Genomic DNA, 19,377 nt, shown 5'->3' with positions numbered 1-19,377 from the left:
CAATGTCAGCACAGCCTTAGATAAGCGACCCAAAACTGCTCACAATATTCCAAGTGAGGCCTCACTAGTGACTTGTAAAGCCTCAGCATAACATCCTTGTTTATAAGCTTGGCATAGTGGATAGTCCACATCAACAATAAAAAACAAATAAGCAATGCTCAATATTTTAGTATTGTAGAGAATCATAACACTTACTGTCAAAATACTAGAGAAGTCTGCCATTTATTAATTTCTAATATTATAGCACCTTTGAGTATGTCACATGGACCTTTTACAAGCCAGCCTGATTTCTTGGTAAACTTCTTCAAGATATAAAGCAATGCATAAAGATATTGTTGCATTACATCCAACACAAACATAAAAATGTACAAAGATTAATATCTGATTTTACATACAAAATTCTTTAACATTGTCATTATACATTAGAGATGTTGTCAATAGGAATGTACCTTTAGTTTCAGATATACCACACCAGCTTAAGTTCAAATTTTAATACGTCACAAGAAGGCTATATACTTCTAGTTTCATTAAACTGATCACTATTTTTAACATAGAAACATTATAATTTCTTCACATTAAAATTCCAAGCTTTGTTGAGAATGTTTTCTATTGTTTTGCATTTAGTGTGAATGCCCACAATAAAATGACATATACATACTTTGATAATACATTTGCTTTGAACTTTGAAACATTTTTCCACTTCCTAATTTACTCTAGGATATTTCTATGCTATAACTGCAATAGAATATAATTCATTAAATAATAACTCATACCCTGAAAATAGGGGCTCAACTACAGTTTGGGTGGTTCTCCAATAGAATTCCTTTCTACTCTGTAGTTCCAAGCAGAGATTAAACTAACCACCCAAAGGAGTATTAACCCATTTGCTTCACTCATTACACGTTGGTCTATATTTGTAAGATAGGATTATGCTGTTCACTGCAGACCCATTCTGCTCCTCTTGTCAAGTGGGAAGAGCAAAGAGCAGAACTCAGCTGAAGAGTAAAGGGGATATATCAGTATTTCTTTCAAACAATGGCACCGATTCAGCCTGGTTTACAATGCAGTTTTAATGCATGGTGCAATGATTGGTTCTTTAGTTTGACAAATTCCTTTGTCTATGTTTGAAGTTCAAGCTGTTCATATAAATGTGTCACATTGTACTTCCACCACCCTGCTTGTAGTGGTAGAGTGTGGGGTGGAGATACATTTCCACCAAAGTAAGTGCAAGGCACTCCTTCCCTCTGCAAGCCTGCAGGTCACACTTGGGCTAGGTGTAGCACCTGCGTGAAGCTATGGGAGAGGTAGTATACAGTCGTATGAGCAGCTGGTGCACATCACAAATCCTGGTTATGCGACCACTGACACCAGGCAGACCATCTCCAAAGAGTATTGATAATGGCTGGGGTCATCCGTCTTAAGACACTGCCCAGGAGAAGGTAATGTCAAGTCAATTCTGTAGAAAAATTTGCCAAAAACAATCATGGTTAACAGATGGAAAACCATGATTGCCCATATTGTACGATATGGCACATAATGATGATGAATGTGGTATCCTTTGCTTCTAGAATAATTCCATCTTCCAGCACTTCAGCCTGCATCTCAGATTTTTAAAAAATTAAGCTCCAATGAACACTCCTTCACATCCTAGGACAGGGTTTCCCAACCTTTCATACCATGGACCAATACCATTAATCAAGGAGTCCATGGACCCCAGGTTGGGAGCCCCTCCTGTGGAATTTTGCTATGCTACAGAAGCAATATGAAATGTTCCATCATACAAAAACACATACCTTAAATAGGGACTCAACTATCAACAGCATGGCCTCTTCAAAATTATTAGCTGTTGAGCTAAACCCACTTCATTTGAAGTCTACACTTCAACCTGTGTTGCCTCAGGCGACTGACTGACACACCAAGATTTTATTTCTAATACTGTCTAGCCATTCTGATAAACTGTACCTGCTGCGGGTTTCCTCCCACACTCCAAAGACTTAGTGGTTAGTAGGTTAATTGGTCACATGGGCATAAGTGGGCTCAGTGGACTGGAAGGGTCTGTTACTATGCTCTATCTCTAATAAAATAAAATACTGCATTTTAGTTAACTCGAAGCATGTTATCAATATCTAATAATAAGATAATATGGGGTTGGAGTCATTTCCCATTTATGTAAATTGCCACCCAATAAACTTATGATTGTGATTTGATTGACATCTTATCTCTGCCCAATTGCTTCAGCTTTTTACAAGTTAGTGGGCGGGGTGGATGACTTGTCATTGGGTGCCTCAAACCAAGGTCAACCATAACAAGATGATTACAAGAACATATCCTATCAGGTAAGACCATGGAAATAATAGGCAGCTGATTGACTTAAGTGACTACTTTACCTACAATAGTACTGTTCTGTACTCCTCCTTTCCCTTCCCCACCCCCTGCCTTTTAATTCTGGCATTTTCCTCCAAAAGAAAGGTCTCGGCCTAAAATGTTTATTGTTTATCTATTTGCGTAGACCTGCTGAGATCCTGTGTGTGTTGCTCTGGATTTCCAGCAACTGAAGAATCTCTTGTGTTTATGATTTACTATTTCGATGATCATTCTCATAAATTCCCTCCATGGTTGAATTGGCTCTTTCTGGATATTCCTAAACAGTGTGTGTTTTATGAAGGAGCAAAGCCCTCTAATTCATTGGAGTAGTACTGCAAACTATCAGAAATCTGTCTTCTTTTTATCGCTAGTGAAAAACATCAAGAGAGACTACGGGGGAAGACATCACAGGTAAGGAAGCTAAAGCAACTAAGTCAAGAAAAGGCCTGAAGTAAGACAAGCACATCAGGAGAAGGAAGAGACTGCAAAGTACTTCTGACATCAGGCAGTTGGGGTGGATATCAAGCAGACACACATGGTAATTGTTTGGAAAATAGTATGCTAAGGCTGCAAGTAACTAGTATACACATCTGTAGCATAATTGCATAGCAAAGTTAAGTGGTACTTTCATCTCAATTCAGAATGCATTTTACTCAAGCCTGTGATAAATACCTATTATATGATCAGAAAGCTTGGAATACATATATCTTCAACAATATAGATGCTAGATATACACCTAGGAATTCTAATTAGAGTGCATAGATTCTCTCCACATTATTTTCTAGTGCCACTAAATCAAAGGAACGCCAAAGAGATATTTATGCAAAATAAGCTGTTGAAAGTAATTGCCTTAAGGTCTTGATGTAAAATATGCAGAGTAGACTGTCAATAATGTGGAATAGCTTGTGTTACATTTATAATAACAATCAAGGTTCCTAAATAAAATACAAGCTTCGCACTGGCTCTGTCACACAGTACAATTCAAAAGACTTCATATGAGATTCTAGCTTTTCACTTATATGCCAAACTCAGTGAAAAGTGCCCAGCTACAAGTAACATATACTTGGGATCTGTACAAATTTATAAAGCAACACATCAAATCTTTTAAAAAGGGAAATTTGGGTTAAGGATATCAATATTGCTGGCTAAGTATAAAAAGTATAACATTCCAATGAATAACCATTGCACAGATTTTCCTCCATTGATGAATATTTTTAATGTTAGTCGGTGAATTAATCTACTGCTCACACATATATATTCAGATTTGATTAAGAGCCTTCAACACTTGGTTAAACCTCATATTAATTTAAATTTGTATTTTTGCAACTCTCTTAACATGAACTACACCTCTCTACATGTTCAAAGGACATGTCCTACAGTACTATGCAAAAGCCTTCACGCACATATATATAGCAAGATTTTTGCACAGTACTGTAATAATTTTATGTATTGCACTGTACTGCTGCTGCAAAAAAATAACAAATTCCATGATATATGTGAGTGATGATAAACCTAATTCTGATATAGAGTCACTATTGTGGACTGAGGGTGGGAAGGGTACAGGAAGAGAGGAATCATGGTTGGGAAAATAGGAAAGGAGAGGTGAGAGAGCGGAAAGCACCAGAGAGACATTCTGCAATGATCAATAAACCAGCGGTTTGGAATTAAATAACCTTGCCTGGTGTCTCTGGGCTGGGTGTGGTGTGTCTACACCAGCACTACCTCTACCCCCACCCCTAGCCTTCCTTTGCAGCCACCCTGTGCACACCACTCCCATGGGACTCCACCTTCGCCATTCCCAACATCCTCTGCTCCCACCAGATTTACAAACTCGCTTTTCACTCCACATTGACAAATACAGTACTGTCCAAAAGTCTTAGGCTACCCTAGTTGTATGAATGTATCCAAGATTTATGTACAGTATTGTAAGTTTTGCATCTTTTGATCCTGATGTGTATTTCAATCACCTTCTTGTCAATAAACAACTTAGTTAACTAATCAGAGTTTGGCTGGATAACCTCTGTGTTAGCTCTTTTGCATATTTAGCATGTATCACAGATCAAAAACCTTACCAATGTGGAAAGCATTAATAGATGGAGGCAATGAATTGCAAAATTTCTTTCAGAAACAAAACCCCATGAAGAAAAGAATACCAAAATGCATTGTCTTTTTGAAACCTCAAAACCATGCAGTGTCACATGAGAAACAATGTTTAAATACTTGCATGACCAGTTAAACTTAAGATAATGTTATAAAGGAATGGATATTACAAACTGTAGAACATATTCCTTTGAATGTAAACCAAAGCTTGAACAGTCCGTGCAGACACGTTGGAAGTCCACATAAATGTGGACCTGACAAACAATTAAATCATTAGCTTAGTAGCAGTGTTCCCTTAAGAAACATGAATAACTTCTCAAATGATCATATACCAGTTACTTCAGAATTGGAAACAGTACAGGTATTCTAGTTAACAAAATTAGAGCAATAAGCTGCTGACATCAGCCTCTTTCTACCTGCTCCATGTCAGATCATATGCCCAGTATGAATGTGTAACAGGACAGAGTAAGCCCAGTTAGGATAAAGTATTCTTATTCCTTCGGTGCCTACGTCTTCTGTGAAACCTTTTCCCTCTTCTGTTTAAATGCCACAGCCGCCTCCTGTGTGTCCTGGGGACGTCTCCACGAGGCACCGGGTCTGCAATTCCTGCAGGAACAGCAAAAAGATAGTATCAGGTTTTACCAAAATTCCCTAATAATTCATTCATTTATTCCATCACCAGTGTTAGAAACTGTTATTTTATTAATAATGCTCCTTATAAAATTTGTACTTTTTAACAAACTCATATTTTTCACAGTATGTGGTGGGTCAGTCCCACTCACCGGCAGAAAATGGTACAGTGAGAGTTTAGGACATCCCAAAGTATCTTATACCCGGTAAAGTTTCTTGTACTACATATAGCCTTTGCTGTAATACAAAAAACACAGCCACCAATTTGCACATAACAGGATCCCGCAATCAGTGATATGAATATTTCCAAATTGATTAACTGTCCTAGGTCCAGCATATAGGCGCAATCAACAGGAAGGTATGCAACTTTATTGGAAAGTTAAGGCATGTTCTGGAACAAACATATGCTGCTTCATGTCTTCCAACTGGTTGCATCATGGTCTGATACTGCAACTCAGATGTGCAGGGACATAAGATGTGACAAAGAGTAGTGTGCCAAATGTTGGTGGAACGCAGCAGGCCAGGCAGCGTCTATAGGAAGAAGCACAGTTGACATTTCGGGCCGAGACCCTTCGTCAGGACCCTCGTGTTTACAGGCATATCCCTCTCCGCCAACATCTGTCTAAGATTTCCACCATCTAAGCCATGTCGTCTTCTCATAGCTACCACTGGGCAGGAGGTAGATTGTGAAGTCCCACAACACCAGGTTCAAGAACACCTAGTTCCTTTCAACGATTCAGTCTTGAATCGACTTGCAAAACTTTAATCACTGCAGTTTAGCAACACTATAGTTAGACTATTTTTGACCTACAGTACTGTGCAAAAGTCTTAGGACCATATACAGCAAGGGTGCCTAAGACTTTTGCATGGTACTATAATTGTGTTCTTCCTTGTAAAACCTATGTATATTTTATGTTTCATTGATGCTTTTCTTGTGAATGTTTGTGTATCTGATACTCTGTGCCTGTGATGCTGCTGCAATTAAGTTTTTCATTGCACCTATGCGCATGACAATAAACTCGACGTTGACTTTGAAATAATCAGTTTCATTAAAATCATATAACCATATAACAATTACAGCATGCAAACAGGCCATCTCGGCCCTTCTAGTCTGTGCCAAACGCTTACTCTCACCTAGTCCCACCTACCTGCACTCATCCCATAACCCTCCATTCCTTTCCAGTCTATATACCTATCCAATTTTTTTTTTAATGACAAAATTGAACCTGCCTCTACCACTTCTACTGGAAGTTCATCCCACACAGCTACCACTCTCTGAGTAAAGAAATTCCCCCTCATGTTACCCTTAAACTTTTGCCCCCTAACTCTCATGTCCTGTTGTTTGAATCTTCCCTACTCTCAATGGAAAAAGCTTATCCACGTCAACTCTATCTATCCCCCTCATAATTTTAAATACCTCTATCAAGTCCCCCCTCAAACTTCTATACACCAAAGAATAAAGACCTAACTTGTTCAACCTTTCTCTGTAACTTGGGTGCTGAAACCCAGGTAAAATTCTAGTAAATTTCCTCTGTACTCTATTTTGTTGACATCTTTTCTATAATTCGGTGACCAGAACTGTACACAATACTCCAAATTCAGCCTCACCAATGCCTTGTACAATTTTAACATTACATCCCAACTCCTATACTCAATGCTCTAATTTATAAAGGCCAGCATACCAAAAGCTTTCTTCACCACACTATCCACGTGAGATTCCACCTTCAGGGAACTATGCACCATTATTCCTAGATCACTCTGTTCTACTGCATTCCTCAATGCCCTACCATTTACAATGTATGTCCTGTTTTGATTAGTCCTACCAAAATGTAGCACCTCACACTTATCAGCATTAAACTCCATCTGCCATCTTTCAACCCACTCTTCATATGAGGAATAAACATTGTCCTTTTCTCTCCTTTAACGTTCTGGCATGGGATCATTCACACCTACTGCTGATGGCATCATCATCAAAAATGGCACAAGCTGTTAAAGGTCATCTGAGTTGATGGGGAATGGCCATAAGATATGTTGTCCAGAGGCCCAATCACTGCTTATAGCTCAAATGTTTCGCAGGATGACTATGAAACCAAAGCCTCTGGGTTATCAGAAGCCATCTTGTCACTTCACCACAGGGTTACTGCAGCCATAGAGCAAGCTCAGGTTCGGGTGCAGGCGGGCAGCTGATCAGACCAAGTACAAACCAAACCAATGTTGAGTGTGGGCTGCTTTGCCCTGGACAGCGTTAAACTACCGGAGTATTGTAGGAGACGCATCCATCTGTGGCAAAGTGTCCATGAATTGAGTATTGTCCATTCTGAGATTCTTACCAAATGCTTCCTCTCCGTGATTTCCCATGGAGAGAATGTGGGGGTAAGCTGCAAACTTTATCCCTGAATTCATAGAGCCTTGGCACCTTCAGAGTAATTCAACACTATCTACTGCTATGCTGCCACTATATACCATATAATAGTGGGAGGAATCAAGATATACAGAACCATAGCGGTGACTACTGCTTGTAACTAGTCATGAGATTTAGATTCATAAATAATGCAATGACATTTCTTTCTGAAATACACAGCATTCAACACATAATGACTGAGGCTTTGGTTCATTGCATTTCAGATCCAATTTGAAGAACAGTAGCCACTGCTGTGCAGAACAGCTCAGCCATTTCTTGTCCACCAATGCTAATCAATGCTAGGTAGCATGGCTTCAAAGACCGGTACTGAGTGGGGTCTGGAGGAGCTCCTGGCCATACTTTAGTTAGTAGAATGGATATCTGAAACCCGCAAAAGCACTATCTCAGTAAGGAGTGTCTTCTGTCAGCAGTCAGCTTTGGTTCCAGTGGTATACTATTCAGTAATAATTTCTGCAAAGTAAGAAACATTTTAGGAATGGGAGTCCATTTGAACTTCATTCTTTGTTATTGTCAGGGGAGTGGGGGGGGGGGGGGAACCCAGCTTGCTTACCTCTCCAGAAATCTTTGGGAGGGAAATGGAGCGCCCGGAGAAAACACACCCATTCCACGGGGCGGACGTACTGACTCCTTACAGATGAGCTCAGAACTCAGACACCCCAATCTGTAACAGTGTCTCACTAACCACTGCACTACTGTTGCGCCCACGATGTGGCCCTGTATGTTCTGAGGGGAAACACCTTTCTTTTACTTTAAATCAATTCTGAAACAGTAAAACGTGTCCAATTTTTGTTGCCAATTTCCATCATTATTTTGAGAATTTCAATTTTCCAAAAGAAACAAAGAAAAAATTAACTTTTTTAGCCTTTCCACGTAACCTAAACAATGTGTGGGAGTGCTGCTGTTGTCAATATGTCCTGCCTAAAGCAACAAGGCCTCACATGCTGTCTAGCAGGAGTTCTCTCAGGAGCTGTTCTGTTTCATGCAGACAGCAGCGTTTCATGAAAAGAACTGGATGTTGATAAATCATTTCCTAATTCCATACGTGAACATGCATTAACTTATATGATTTAAGTTGGAGCAGTGGCTTTCTGAATTGTTCACAGCATAAGGTTCATAACTTCCCAGCGGGATTACTTTTTATAAACTGCTGCCACCCATCAATCCTTAAACTAAAGGGCCAACATATTCAGTCAGTGCTGATATCTCATGTTCATAACCTCCTGACAAAAATATAGAATCTATTCCAAGCCCCTGTTCGTTGTCAGAGAAATTAAAGGTAAGGGCCAAATGCAATGCGGTTTCTTCTGGTTTTAAAAAGCTGGGAAAATGTAGAATGCCACAAAGCCAAAGAAAATAATTTTACAAACAGAACAGTAATTATATTAGCCACAAGAACATTTTTGTGACAGTGAAAAATCGTTTTAAATTTAGGTTTAAAACTTACTGATGGGAAAAAAAAAACACAAGATGTAGTATGTAGAAAATGACTGAAGATTTATTCTGTCTGTAATAATCCAACACAATTTCGTGATGCCAGACTGGCAGATCTTCAAGACTGTCAGAGGTTATTCTTATTAACATAGAAAAATGCTTTAGTTGATCTTAAATGTAACATTGCATCATAATAAATTTGCCAGTGTAACAGGAAGCAGAGGAACCAGGGCTCTGTTGAGTCTCAACGGAGTGGAAACCAGGAACCTATGGGTTTCAGAGTGTAGACACCAGGTCCCTAGAAAGTTTCAGGAGATTGAGGGGACCAGGTCCCTGGAGAGTTTCAGGGAAATGTGGTGATCAGGTCCCTGGTGAGTTTGAGGGAAGTGTGGTGATCAGGTCCCTGGTCAGTTTGAGTGAAGTGTGGTGATCAGGTCCCTGGTGAGTTTGAGGGAAGTGTGGTGATAGGGTCCCTGGTGAGTTTGAGAAAAGTGTGGTGATCAGGTCCATGGTGAGTTGGAAGAAAGTGTAGTGCTCAGGTCCCTGGTGAGTTTTAATCAGGTCCCTGATGAGTTTCAGGGAAGTGTAGTGATCAAGTCCCTGGTGAGTTTGAGGGAAGTGTGGTGATCAGGTCCCTGGTGAGTTTGTGGGAAGTGTGATGATCAGGTCCCAGGTGAGTTTGAGGGAAGGGTGGTGATCAGGTCACTGGTGATTTTGAGGGAAGTGTGGTGATCAGGTCCCTGGTGAGTTTGAGGAAAGTGTGGTGATCAGGTCCCTGGTGAGTTTGAGGGAAGTGTGGTGATCAGGTCCCTGGAGAGTTTGAGGGAAGTGTGGTGATCAGGTCCCTGGTGAGTTTGAGGGAAGTGTGGTGATCAGGTCCCTGGTGAGTTTGAGGGAAGTGTGGTGATCAGGTCCCTGGTGAGTTTGAGGGAAGTGTGGTGATCAGGTCCCTGGTGAGTTTGAGGGAAGTGTGATGATCGGGTCCCTGCTGAGTTTGAGGGAAGTGTGGTGATCGGGTCCCTGGTGAGTTTGAGGGAAGTGTGGTGATCGGGTCCCTGGTGAGTTTGAAGAAAGTGTGGTGATCAGGTCCCTGGTGAGTTTCAGGGAAGTGTGGTGATCAGGTCCCTGGTGAGTTTGAGGGAAGTGTGGTGATCATGTCCCTGGTGAGTTTGAGGAAAGTGTGGTGATCAGGTCCCTGGTGAGTTTGAGGTAAGTGTGGTGATCAGGTCCCTGGTGAGTTTGAGGGAAGTGTGGTGATCGGGTCCCTGGTGTGTTTGAGGAAAGTGTGGAGATCCGGTCCCTGGTGAGTTTGAGGGAAGTGTGGTGATCGGGACCCTGGTGAGTTTGAGGGAAGTGTGGTGATCTGGTCCCTGGTGAGTTTGAGGGAAGTGTGGTGATCAGGTCCCTGGTGAGTTTGAGGGAAGTGTGGTGATAGGGTCCCTGGTGAGTTTGAGAAAAGTGTGGTGATCAGGTCCATGGTGAGTTGGAAGAAAGTGTAGTGATCAGGTCCCTGGTGAGTTTTAATCAGGTCCCTGATGAGTTTCAGGGAAGTGTAGTGATCAAGTCCCTGGTGAGTTTGAGGGAAGTGTGGTGATCAGGTCCCTGGTGAGTTTGTGGGAAGTGTGATGATCAGGTCCCAGGTGAGTTTGAGGGAAGGGTGGTGATCAGGTCCCTGGTGATTTTGAGGGAAGTGTGGTGATCAGGTCCCTGGTGAGTTTGAGGAAAGTGTGGTGATCAGGTCCCTGGTGAGTTTGAGGGAAGTGTGGTGATCAGGTCCCTGGAGAGTTTGAGGGAAGTGTGGTGGTCAGGTCCCTGGTGAGTTTGAGGGAAGTGTGGTGATCAGGTCCCTGGTGAGTTTGAGGGAAGTGTGGTGATCAGGTCCCTGGTGAGTTTGAGGGAAGTGTGGTGATCAGGTCCCTGGTGAGTTTGAGGGAAGTGTGATGATCGGGTCCCTGCTGAGTTTGAGGGAAGTGTGGTGATCGGGTCCCTGGTGAGTTTGAGGGAAGTGTGGTGATCGGGTCCCTGGTGAGTTTGAAGAAAGTGTGGTGATCAGGTCCCTGGTGAGTTTCAGGGAAGTGTGGTGATCAGGTCCCTGGTGAGTTTGAGGGGTCTGGTGTTCGGGTACCTGGTGAGTTTGAGGGTAGTGTGGTGATCGGGTCCCTGGTGAGTTTGAGGAAAGTGTGGTGATCAGGTCCCTGGTGAGTTTGTGGGAAGTGTGGTGATAGGGTCCCTGGTGAGTTTGAGGGAAGTGTGGTGATCGGGTCCCTGGTGAGTTTGAGGGAAGTGTGGTGATCGGGTCCCTGGTGAGTTTGAAGAAAGTGTGGTGATCAGGTCCCTGGTGAGTTTGAGGGAAGTGTGGTGATAGGGTCCCTGGTGAGTTTGAGGGAAGTGTGGTGATCGGGTCCCTGGTGAGTTTGAGGGAAGTGTGGTGATCGGGTCCCTGGTGAGTTTGAGGGAAGTGTGGTGATCGGGTCCCTGGTGAGTTTGAGGGAAGTGTGGTGATCAGGTCCCTGGTGAGTTTCAGGGAAGTGTGGTGATCAGGTCCCTGGTGAGTTTGTGGGAAGTCTGGTGATCATGTCCCTGGTGAGTTTGAGGAAAGTGTGGTGATCAGGTCCCTGGTGAGTTTGAGGTAAGTGTGGTGATCAGGTCCCTGGTGAGTTTGAGGGAAGTGTGGTGATCGGGTCCCTGGTGTGTTTGAGGAAAGTGTGGAGATCCGGTCCCTGGTGAGTTTGAGAGAAGTGTGGTGATCGGGTCCCTGGTGAGTTTGAGGGAAGTGTGGTGATCGGGTCCCTGGTGAGTTTGAGGGAAGTGTGGTGATCTGGTCCCTGGTGAGTTTGAGGGAAGTGTGGTGATCATGTCCCTGGTGAGTTTGAAGAAAGTGTGGTGAACAGGTCCCTGGTGAGTTTGAGGGAAGTGTGGTGATCAGGTCCCTGGTGAGTTTGAGGGAAGTGTGGTGATCAGGTCCCTGGTGAGTTTGAAGGGAAGTGTGATCAGGTCCCTGGAGAGTTTCAGGGAAGTGTGGTTGATCAGGTCCCTGGTGAGTTTCAGGGAAGTGTGGTGATCATATCCCTGGTGAGTTTGAGGAAAGTGTGGTGATCAGGTCCCTGGTGCGTTTGAGGGAAGTGTGGTGATCAGGTCCCTGGTGAGTTTGAGGGAAGTGTGGTGATCGGGTCCCTGGTGAGTTTGAGGGAAGTGTGGTGATCAGGTCCCTGGTGAGTTTCAGGGAAGTGTGGTGATCAGGTCCCTGGTGAGTTTGAGGGAAGTCTGGTGATCATGTCCCTGGTGAGTTTGAGGAAAGTGTGGTGATCAGGTCCCTGGTGAGTTTGAGGTAAGTGTGGTGATCAGGTCCCTGGTGAGTTTGAGGGAAGTGTGGTGATCATATCCCTGGTGAGTTTGAGGAAAGTGTGGTGATCAGGTCCCTGGTGAGTTTGAGGGAAGTGTGGTGATCAGGTCCCTGGAGAGTTTGAGGGAAGTGTGGTGATCAGGTCCCTGGTGCGTTTGAGGGAAGTGTGGTGATCAGGTCCCTGGTGAGTTTGAGGGAAGTGTGGTGATCGGGTCCCTGGTGAGTTTGAGGGAAGTGTGGTGATCAGGTCCCTGGTGAGTTTCAGGGAAGTGTGGTGATCAGGTCCCTGGTGAGTTTGAGGGAAGTCTGGTGATCATGTCCCTGGTGAGTTTGAGGAAAGTGTGGTGATCAGGTCCCTGGTGAGTTTGAGGGGTCTGGTGTTCGGGTACCTGGTGAGTTTGAGGGTAGTGTGGTGATCGGGTCCCTGGTGAGTTTGAGGAAAGTGTGGTGATCAGGTCCCTGGTGAGTTTGTGGGAAGTGTGGTGATAGGGTCCCTGGTGAGTTTGAGGGAAGTGTGGTGATCGGGTCCCTGGTGAGTTTGAGGGAAGTGTGGTGATCGGTCCCTGGTGAGTTTGAAGAAAGTGTGGTGATCAGGTCCCTGGTGAGTTTGAGGGAAGTGTGGTGATAGGGTCCCTGGTGAGTTTGAGGGAAGTGTGGTGATCGGTTCCCTGGTGAGTTTGAGGGAAGTGTGGTGATTGGGTCCCTGGTGAGTTTGAGGGAAGTGTGGTGATCGGGTCCCTGGTGAGTTTGAGGGAAGTGTGGTGATCAGGTCCCTGCTGAGTTTCAGGGAAGTGTGGTGATCAGGTCCCTGGTGAGTTTGACGGAAGTCTGGTGATCATGTCCATGGTGAGTTTGAGGAAAGTGTGGTGATCAGGTCCCTGGTGAGTTTGAGGTAAGTGTGGTGATCAGGTCCCTGGTGAGTTTGAGGGAAGTGTGGTGATCGGGTCCCTGGTGTGTTTGAGGAAAGTGTGGAGATCCGGTCCCTGGTGAGTTTGAGAGAAGTGTGGTGATCGGGTCCCTGGTGAGTTTGAGGGAAGTGTGGTGATGGGGTCCCTGGTGAGTTTGAGGGAAGTGTGGTGATCTGGTCCCTGGTGAGTTTGAGGGAAGTGTGGTGATCATGTCCCTGGTGAGTTTGAAGAAAGTGTGGTGATCAGGTCCCTGGTGAGTTTGAAGAAAGTGTACTGATCATGTCCCTGGTGAGTTTTAATGAAGTGTAGTGATCAGGTCCCTGGTGAGTTTGAGGGAAGCGTGGTGATCAGGTCCCTGGTGAGTTTGAGGGAAGTGTGGTGATCATGTCCCTGGTGAGTTTCAGGAAAGTGTGGTGATCAGGTCCCTGGTGAGTTTGAAGAAAGTGTAGTGATCATGCCCCTGGTGACTTTTAATGAAGTGTAGTGATCAGGTCCCTGGTGAATTTGAGGGAAGTGTGGTGATCAGGTCCCTGGTGAGCTTGTGGGAAGTGTGGTGATCAGGGCCCTGGTGAGTTTCAGGAAAGTGTGGTGATCAGGTCCCTGGTGAGTTTGAAGAAAGTGTAGTGATCATGTCCCTGGTGACATTTAATGTAGTGATCAGGTCCCTGGTGAGATTCAGGGAAGAGTGGTGATCAGGTCCCTGGTGAGTTTCAGGGAAGTGTAGTGATCAAGTCCCTGGTGAATTTGAGGGAAGTGTGGTGATCAGGTCCCTGGTGAGTTTGTGGGAAGTGTGGTGATCAGGTCCCTGGTGAGTTTGAGGGAAGTGTGGTGATCAGGTCCCTGGTGAGTTTGAGGGAAGTGTGGTGATCAGGTCCCTGGTGAGTTTGAGGGGTTTGGTGTTCGGGTCCCTGGTGAGTTTGAGGGTACTGTGGTGATCGGGTCCCTGGTGAGTTTGAGGAAAGTGTGGTGATCAGGTCCCTGGTGAGTTTGTGGGAAGTGTGGTGATAGGGTCCCTGGTGAGTTTGAGGGAAGTGTGGTGATCGGGTCCCTGGTGAGTTTGAGGGAAGTGTGGTGATCGGGTCCCTGGTGAGTTTGAGGGAAGTGTGGTGATCGGGTCCCTGGTGAGTTTGAGGGAAGTGTGGTGATCGGGTCCCTGGTGAGTTTCAGGGAAGTGTGGTGATCAGGTCCCTGGTGAGTTTGAGGGAAGTGTGGTGATCGGGTCCCTGGTGTGTTTGAGGAAAGTGTGGAGATCCGGCCCCGGTGAGTTTGAGGGAAGTGTGGTGATCGGGTCCCTGGTGAGTTTGAGGGAAGTGTGGTGATCGGGTCCCTAGTGAGTTTGAGGGAAGTGTGGTGATCATGTCCCTGGTGAGTTTGAGGAAAGTGTGGTGATCAGGTGCCTGCTGAGGTTGAAGAAAGTGTACCGATCATGTCCCTGGTGAGTTTTAATGAAGTGCAGTGATCAGGTCCCTGGTGAGATTGAGGGAAGCGTGGTGATCAGGTCCCTGGTGAGTTTGAGGGAAGTGTGGTGATCATGTCCCTGGTGAGTTTCAGGAAACTGTGGTGATCAGGTCCCTGGTGAGTTTGAAGAAAGTGTAGTGATCATGCCCCTGGTGACTTTTAATGAAGTGTACTGATCAGGTCCCTGGTGAATTTGAGGTAAGTGTGGTGATCAGGTCCCTGGTGAGTTTCAGGAAAGTGTGGTGATCAGGTCCCTGGTGAGTTTGAAGAAAGTGTAGTGATCATGTCCCTGGTGACATTTAATGTAGTGATCAGGTCCCTGGTGAGATTCAGGGAAGAGTGGTGATTAGGTCCCTGGTGAGTTTCAGGGAAATGTGGTGATCAGGTCCCTGGTGAGTTTGTGGGAAGTGTGGTGATCAGGTCCCTGGTGAGTTTGAGGGAAGTGTGGTGATCAGGTCCCTGGTGAGTTTGAGGGAAGTGTGGTGATCAGGTCCCTGGTGAGTTTGAGGGGTGTTGTGTTCGGGTCGCTGGTGAGTTTGAGGGTACTGTGGTGATCGGGTCCCTGGTGAGTTTGAGGAAAGTGTGGTGATCAGGTCCCTGGTGAGTTTGAGGGAAGTGTGGTGATCAGGTCCCTGGTGAGTTTGAGGGAAGTGTGGTGATCAGGTCCCTGGTGAGTTTGAGGGAAGTGTGGTGATCTGGTCCCTGGTGAGTTTAAGGGAAGTGTGGTGAACAGGTCCCTGGTGAGTTTGAGGGAAGTGTGGTGATCAGGTCCCTGGTGAGTTTGAGGGAAGTGTGGTGATCAGGTCCCTGGTGAGTTTGAAGGGAAGTGTGATCAGGTCCCTGGAGAGTTTGAGGGAAGTGTGGTTGATCAGGTCCCTGGTGAGTTTCAGAGAAGTGTGGTGATCATATCCCTGGTGAGTTTGAGGAAAGTGTGGTGATCAGGTCCCTGGTGAGTTTGTGGGAAGTGTGGTGATAGGGTCCCTGGTGAGTTTGAGGGAAGTGTGGTGATCGGGTCCCTGGTGAGTTTGAGGGAAGTGTGGTGATCGGGTCCCTGGTGAGTTTGAAGAAAGTGTGGTGATCAGGTCCCTGGTGAGTTTGAGGGAAATGTGGTGATAGGGTCCCTGGTGAGTTTGAGGGAAGTGTGGTGATCAGGTCCCTGGTGAGTTTGAGGGAAGTGTGGTGATCGGGTCCCTGGTGAGTTTGAGGGAAGTGTGGTGATCGGGTCCCTGGTGAGTTTGAGGGAAGTGTGGTGATCAGGTCCCTGGTGAGTTTCAGGGAAGTGTGGTGATCAGGTCCCTGGTGAGTTTGAGGGAAGTGTGGTGATCATGTCCCTGGTGAGTTTGAGGAAAGTGTGGTGATCAGGTCCCTGGTGAGTTTGAGGTAAGTGTGGTGATCAGGTCCCTGGTGAGTTTGAGGGAAGTGTGGTGATCGGGTCCCTGGTGTGTTTGAGGAAAGTGTGGAGATCCGGTCCCTGGTGAGTTTGAGGGAAGTATGGTGATTGGGTCCCTGGTGAGTTTGAGGGAAGTGTGGTGATCGGGTCCCTGGTGAGTTTGAGGGAAGTGTGGTGATCGGGTCCCTAGTGAGTTTGAGGGAAGTGTGGTGATCTGGTCCCTGGTGAGTTTGAGGGAAGTGTGGTGATCATGTCCCTGGTGAGTTTGAGGAAAGTGTGGTGATCAGGTCCCTGGTGAGTTTGAAGAAAGTGTACTGATCATGTCCCTGGTGAGTTTTAATGAAGTATAGTGATCAGGTCCCTGGTGAGTTTGAGGGAAGCGTGGTGATCAGGTCCCTGGTGAGTTTGAGGGAAGTGTGGTGATCATGTCCCTGGTGAGTTTCAGGAAAGTGTGGTGATCAGGTCCCTGGTGAGTTTGAAGAAAGTGTAGTGATCATGCCCCTGGTGACTTTTAATGAAGTGTAGTCATCAGGTCCCTGGTGAATTTGAGGGAAGTGTGGTGATCAGGTCCCTGGTGAGTTTGTGGGAAGTGTGGAGATCAGGTCCCTGGTGAGTTTCAGGAAAGTGTGGTGATCAGGTCCCTGGTGAGTTTGAAGAAAGTGTAGTGATCATGTCCCTGGTGACATTTAATGTAGTGATCAGGTCCCTGGTGAGATTCAGGGAAGAGTGGTGATCAGGTCCCTGGTGAGTTTCAGGGAAGTGTAGTGATCAAGTCTCTGGTGAATTTGAGGGAAGTGTGGTGATCTGGTCCCTGGTGAGTTTGTGTGAAGTGTGGTGATCAGGTCCCTGGTGAGTTTGAGGGAAGTGTGGTGATCAGGTCCCTGGTGAGTTTGAGGGAAGTGTGGTGATCAGGTCCCTGGTGAGTTTGAGGGTACTGTGGTGATCGGGTCCCTGGTGAGTTTGAGGAAAGTGTGGTGATCAGGTCCCTGGTGAGTTTGTGGGAAGTGTGGTGATAGGGTCCCTGGTGAGTTTGAGGGAAGTGTGGTGATCGTGTCCCTGGTGAGTTTGAGGGAAGTGTGGTGATCGGGTCCCTGGTGAGTTTGAGGGAAGTGTGGTGATCGGGTCCCTGGTGAGTTTGAGGGAAGAGTGGTGATCAGGTCCCTGGTGAGTTTCAGGGAAGTGTGGTGATCAGGTCCCTGGTGAGTTTGAGGGAAGAGTGGTGATCAGGTCCCTGGTGAGTTTCAGGGAAGTGTGGTGATCCGGTCCCTGGTGAGTTTGAGGGAAGTGTGGTGATCGGGTCCCTGGTGAGTTTGAGGGAAGTGTGGTGATCGGGTCCCTAGTGAGTTTGAGGGAAGTGTGGTGATCATGTCCCTGGTGAGTTTGAGGAAAGTGTGGTAATCAGGTCCCTGGTGAGTTTGAAGAAAGTGTACTGATCATGTCCCTGGTGAGTTTTAATGAAGTGTAGTGATCAGGTCCCTGGTGAGCTTTACTTAAGTGTGGTGATCAGGTCCCTGGTGAGTTTGAGGAAAGGGTGGTGACCATGTCCTGGGAGAGTTTCAGAGAAGTGTAGTGATCAGTTCCCTGGTGAGTTTGAGGGAAGTGTGGTGATCAGGTCCCTGGTGAGTTTCAGGGAAGTGTGGTGATCAGGTCCCTGGAGAGTTTCAGAGAAGAGTGGGGACCAGGTCTCTGGTGGGTTTGAGGGAAATGTGGTGATCAGGTCCGTGGTCAGTTTGAGGGAAGACTGGTAATTGGGTCCCTGATGAGTTTCAGGGAAGTGTGGTGATTGGATCCCTGGTGAGTTTGAGGGAAGTGTGGTGATCAGGTCCCTGGTGAGTTTGAGGGAAGTGTGGTGATCAGGTCCCTGGTGAGTTTCAGGGAAGTGTGGTGATCATGCCCCTGGTGAGTTTGAGGAAAGTGTGGAGATCAGGTCCCTGGTGAGTTTGAGGGAAGTGTGGTGATCAGGTCCCTGGTGCGTTTGAGGAAAGTGTGGAGATCCGGTCCCTGGTGAGTTTGAGGGAAGTGTGGTGATCGGGTCCCTGGTGAGTTTGAGGGAAGTGTGGTGATTGGGTCCCTAGTGAGTTTGAGGAAAGGGTGGTGACCATGTCCTGGGAGAGTTTCAGAGAAGTGTAGTGATCAGGTCCCTGGTGAGTTTGAAGAAAGTGTACTGATCATGTCCCTGGTGAGTTTTAATGAAGTGTAGTGATCAGGTCCCTGGTGAGCTTTACTTAAGTGTGGTGATCAGGTCCCTGGTGAGTTTGAGGAAAGGGTGGTGACCATGTCCTGGGAGAGTTTCAGAGAAGTGTAGTGATCAGGTCCCTGGTGAGTTTGAGGGAAGTGTGGTGATCAGGTCCCTGGTGAGTTTCAGGGAAGTGTGGTGATCAGGTCCCTGGAGAGTTTCAGAGAAGAGTGGGGACCAGGTCTCTGGTGGGTTTGAGGGAAATGTGGAGATCAGGTCCCTGGTCAGTTTGAGGGAAGTCTGGTAATTGGGTCCCTGATGAGTTTGAGGGAAGTGTGGTGATTGGATCCCTGGTGAGTTTGAGGGAAGTGTGGTGATCAGGTCCCTGGTGAGTTTGAGGGAAGTGTGGTGATCAGGTCCCTGGTGAGTTTCAGGGAAGTGTGGTGATCATGCCCCTGGTGAGTTTGAGGAAAGTGTGGAGATCAGGTCCCTGGTGATTTTGAGGAAAGTGTGGTGATCAGGTCCCTGGTGCGTTTGAGGAAAGTGTGGAGATCCGGTCCCTGGTGAGTTTGAGGGAAGTGTGGTGATCGGGTCCCTGCTGAGTTTGAGGGAAGTGTGGTGATCAGGTCCCTGGTGAGTTTCAGGGAAGTGTGGTGATCAGGTCCCTGGAGAGTTTCAGAGAAGAGTGGGGACCAGGTCTCTGGTGGGTTTGAGGGAAATGTGGTGATCAGGTCCGTGGTCAGTTTGAGGGAAGACTGGTAATTGGGTCCCTGATGAGTTTCAGGGAAGTGTGGTGATTGGATCCCTGGTGAGTTTGAGGGAAGTGTGGTGATCAGGTCCCTGGTGAGTTTGAGGGAAGTGTGGTGATCAGGTCCCTGGTGAGTTTCAGGGAAGTGTGGTGATCATGCCCCTGGTGAGTTTGAGGAAAGTGTGGAGATCCGGTCCCTGGTGAGTTTGAGGGAAGTGTGGTGATCGGGTCCCTGGTGAGTTTGAGGGAAGTGTGGTGATTGGGTCCCTAGTGAGTTTGAGGAAAGGGTGGTGACCATGTCCTGGGAGAGTTTCAGAGAAGTGTAGTGATCAGGTCCCTGGTGAGTTTGAAGAAAGTGTACTGATCATGTCCCTGGTGAGTTTTAATGAAGTGTAGTGATCAGGTCC

At 46.2% G+C, this 19,377-nt stretch overlaps 1 protein-coding gene across 1 annotated transcript in view; it reads right to left on the bottom strand.

Annotated features, from left to right (window-relative positions):
* Nucleotides 1-252: 252 nt before the first annotated feature.
* vwa2 (von Willebrand factor A domain containing 2) overlaps nucleotides 253-19,377 on the bottom strand; it is an 89,980-nt gene continuing 70,855 nt past the window's right edge. Inside the window, exon 14 of the mRNA XM_059948006.1 lies at nucleotides 253-5,070. Coding sequence (XP_059803989.1) covers nucleotides 4,940-5,070 — 131 coding nt within the window. The 3' untranslated portion in view covers nucleotides 253-4,939. The remainder of the gene's footprint in view (nucleotides 5,071-19,377) is intronic.

The sequence above is a fragment of the Hypanus sabinus genome, chromosome 22, assembly GCF_030144855.1.
Source record: "Hypanus sabinus isolate sHypSab1 chromosome 22, sHypSab1.hap1, whole genome shotgun sequence".
NCBI lineage: Eukaryota > Metazoa > Chordata > Chondrichthyes > Myliobatiformes > Dasyatidae > Hypanus > Hypanus sabinus.
Note: the sequence above shows the minus strand (reverse complement) of the source record. Positions and strands in the feature narration are given on the sequence as shown.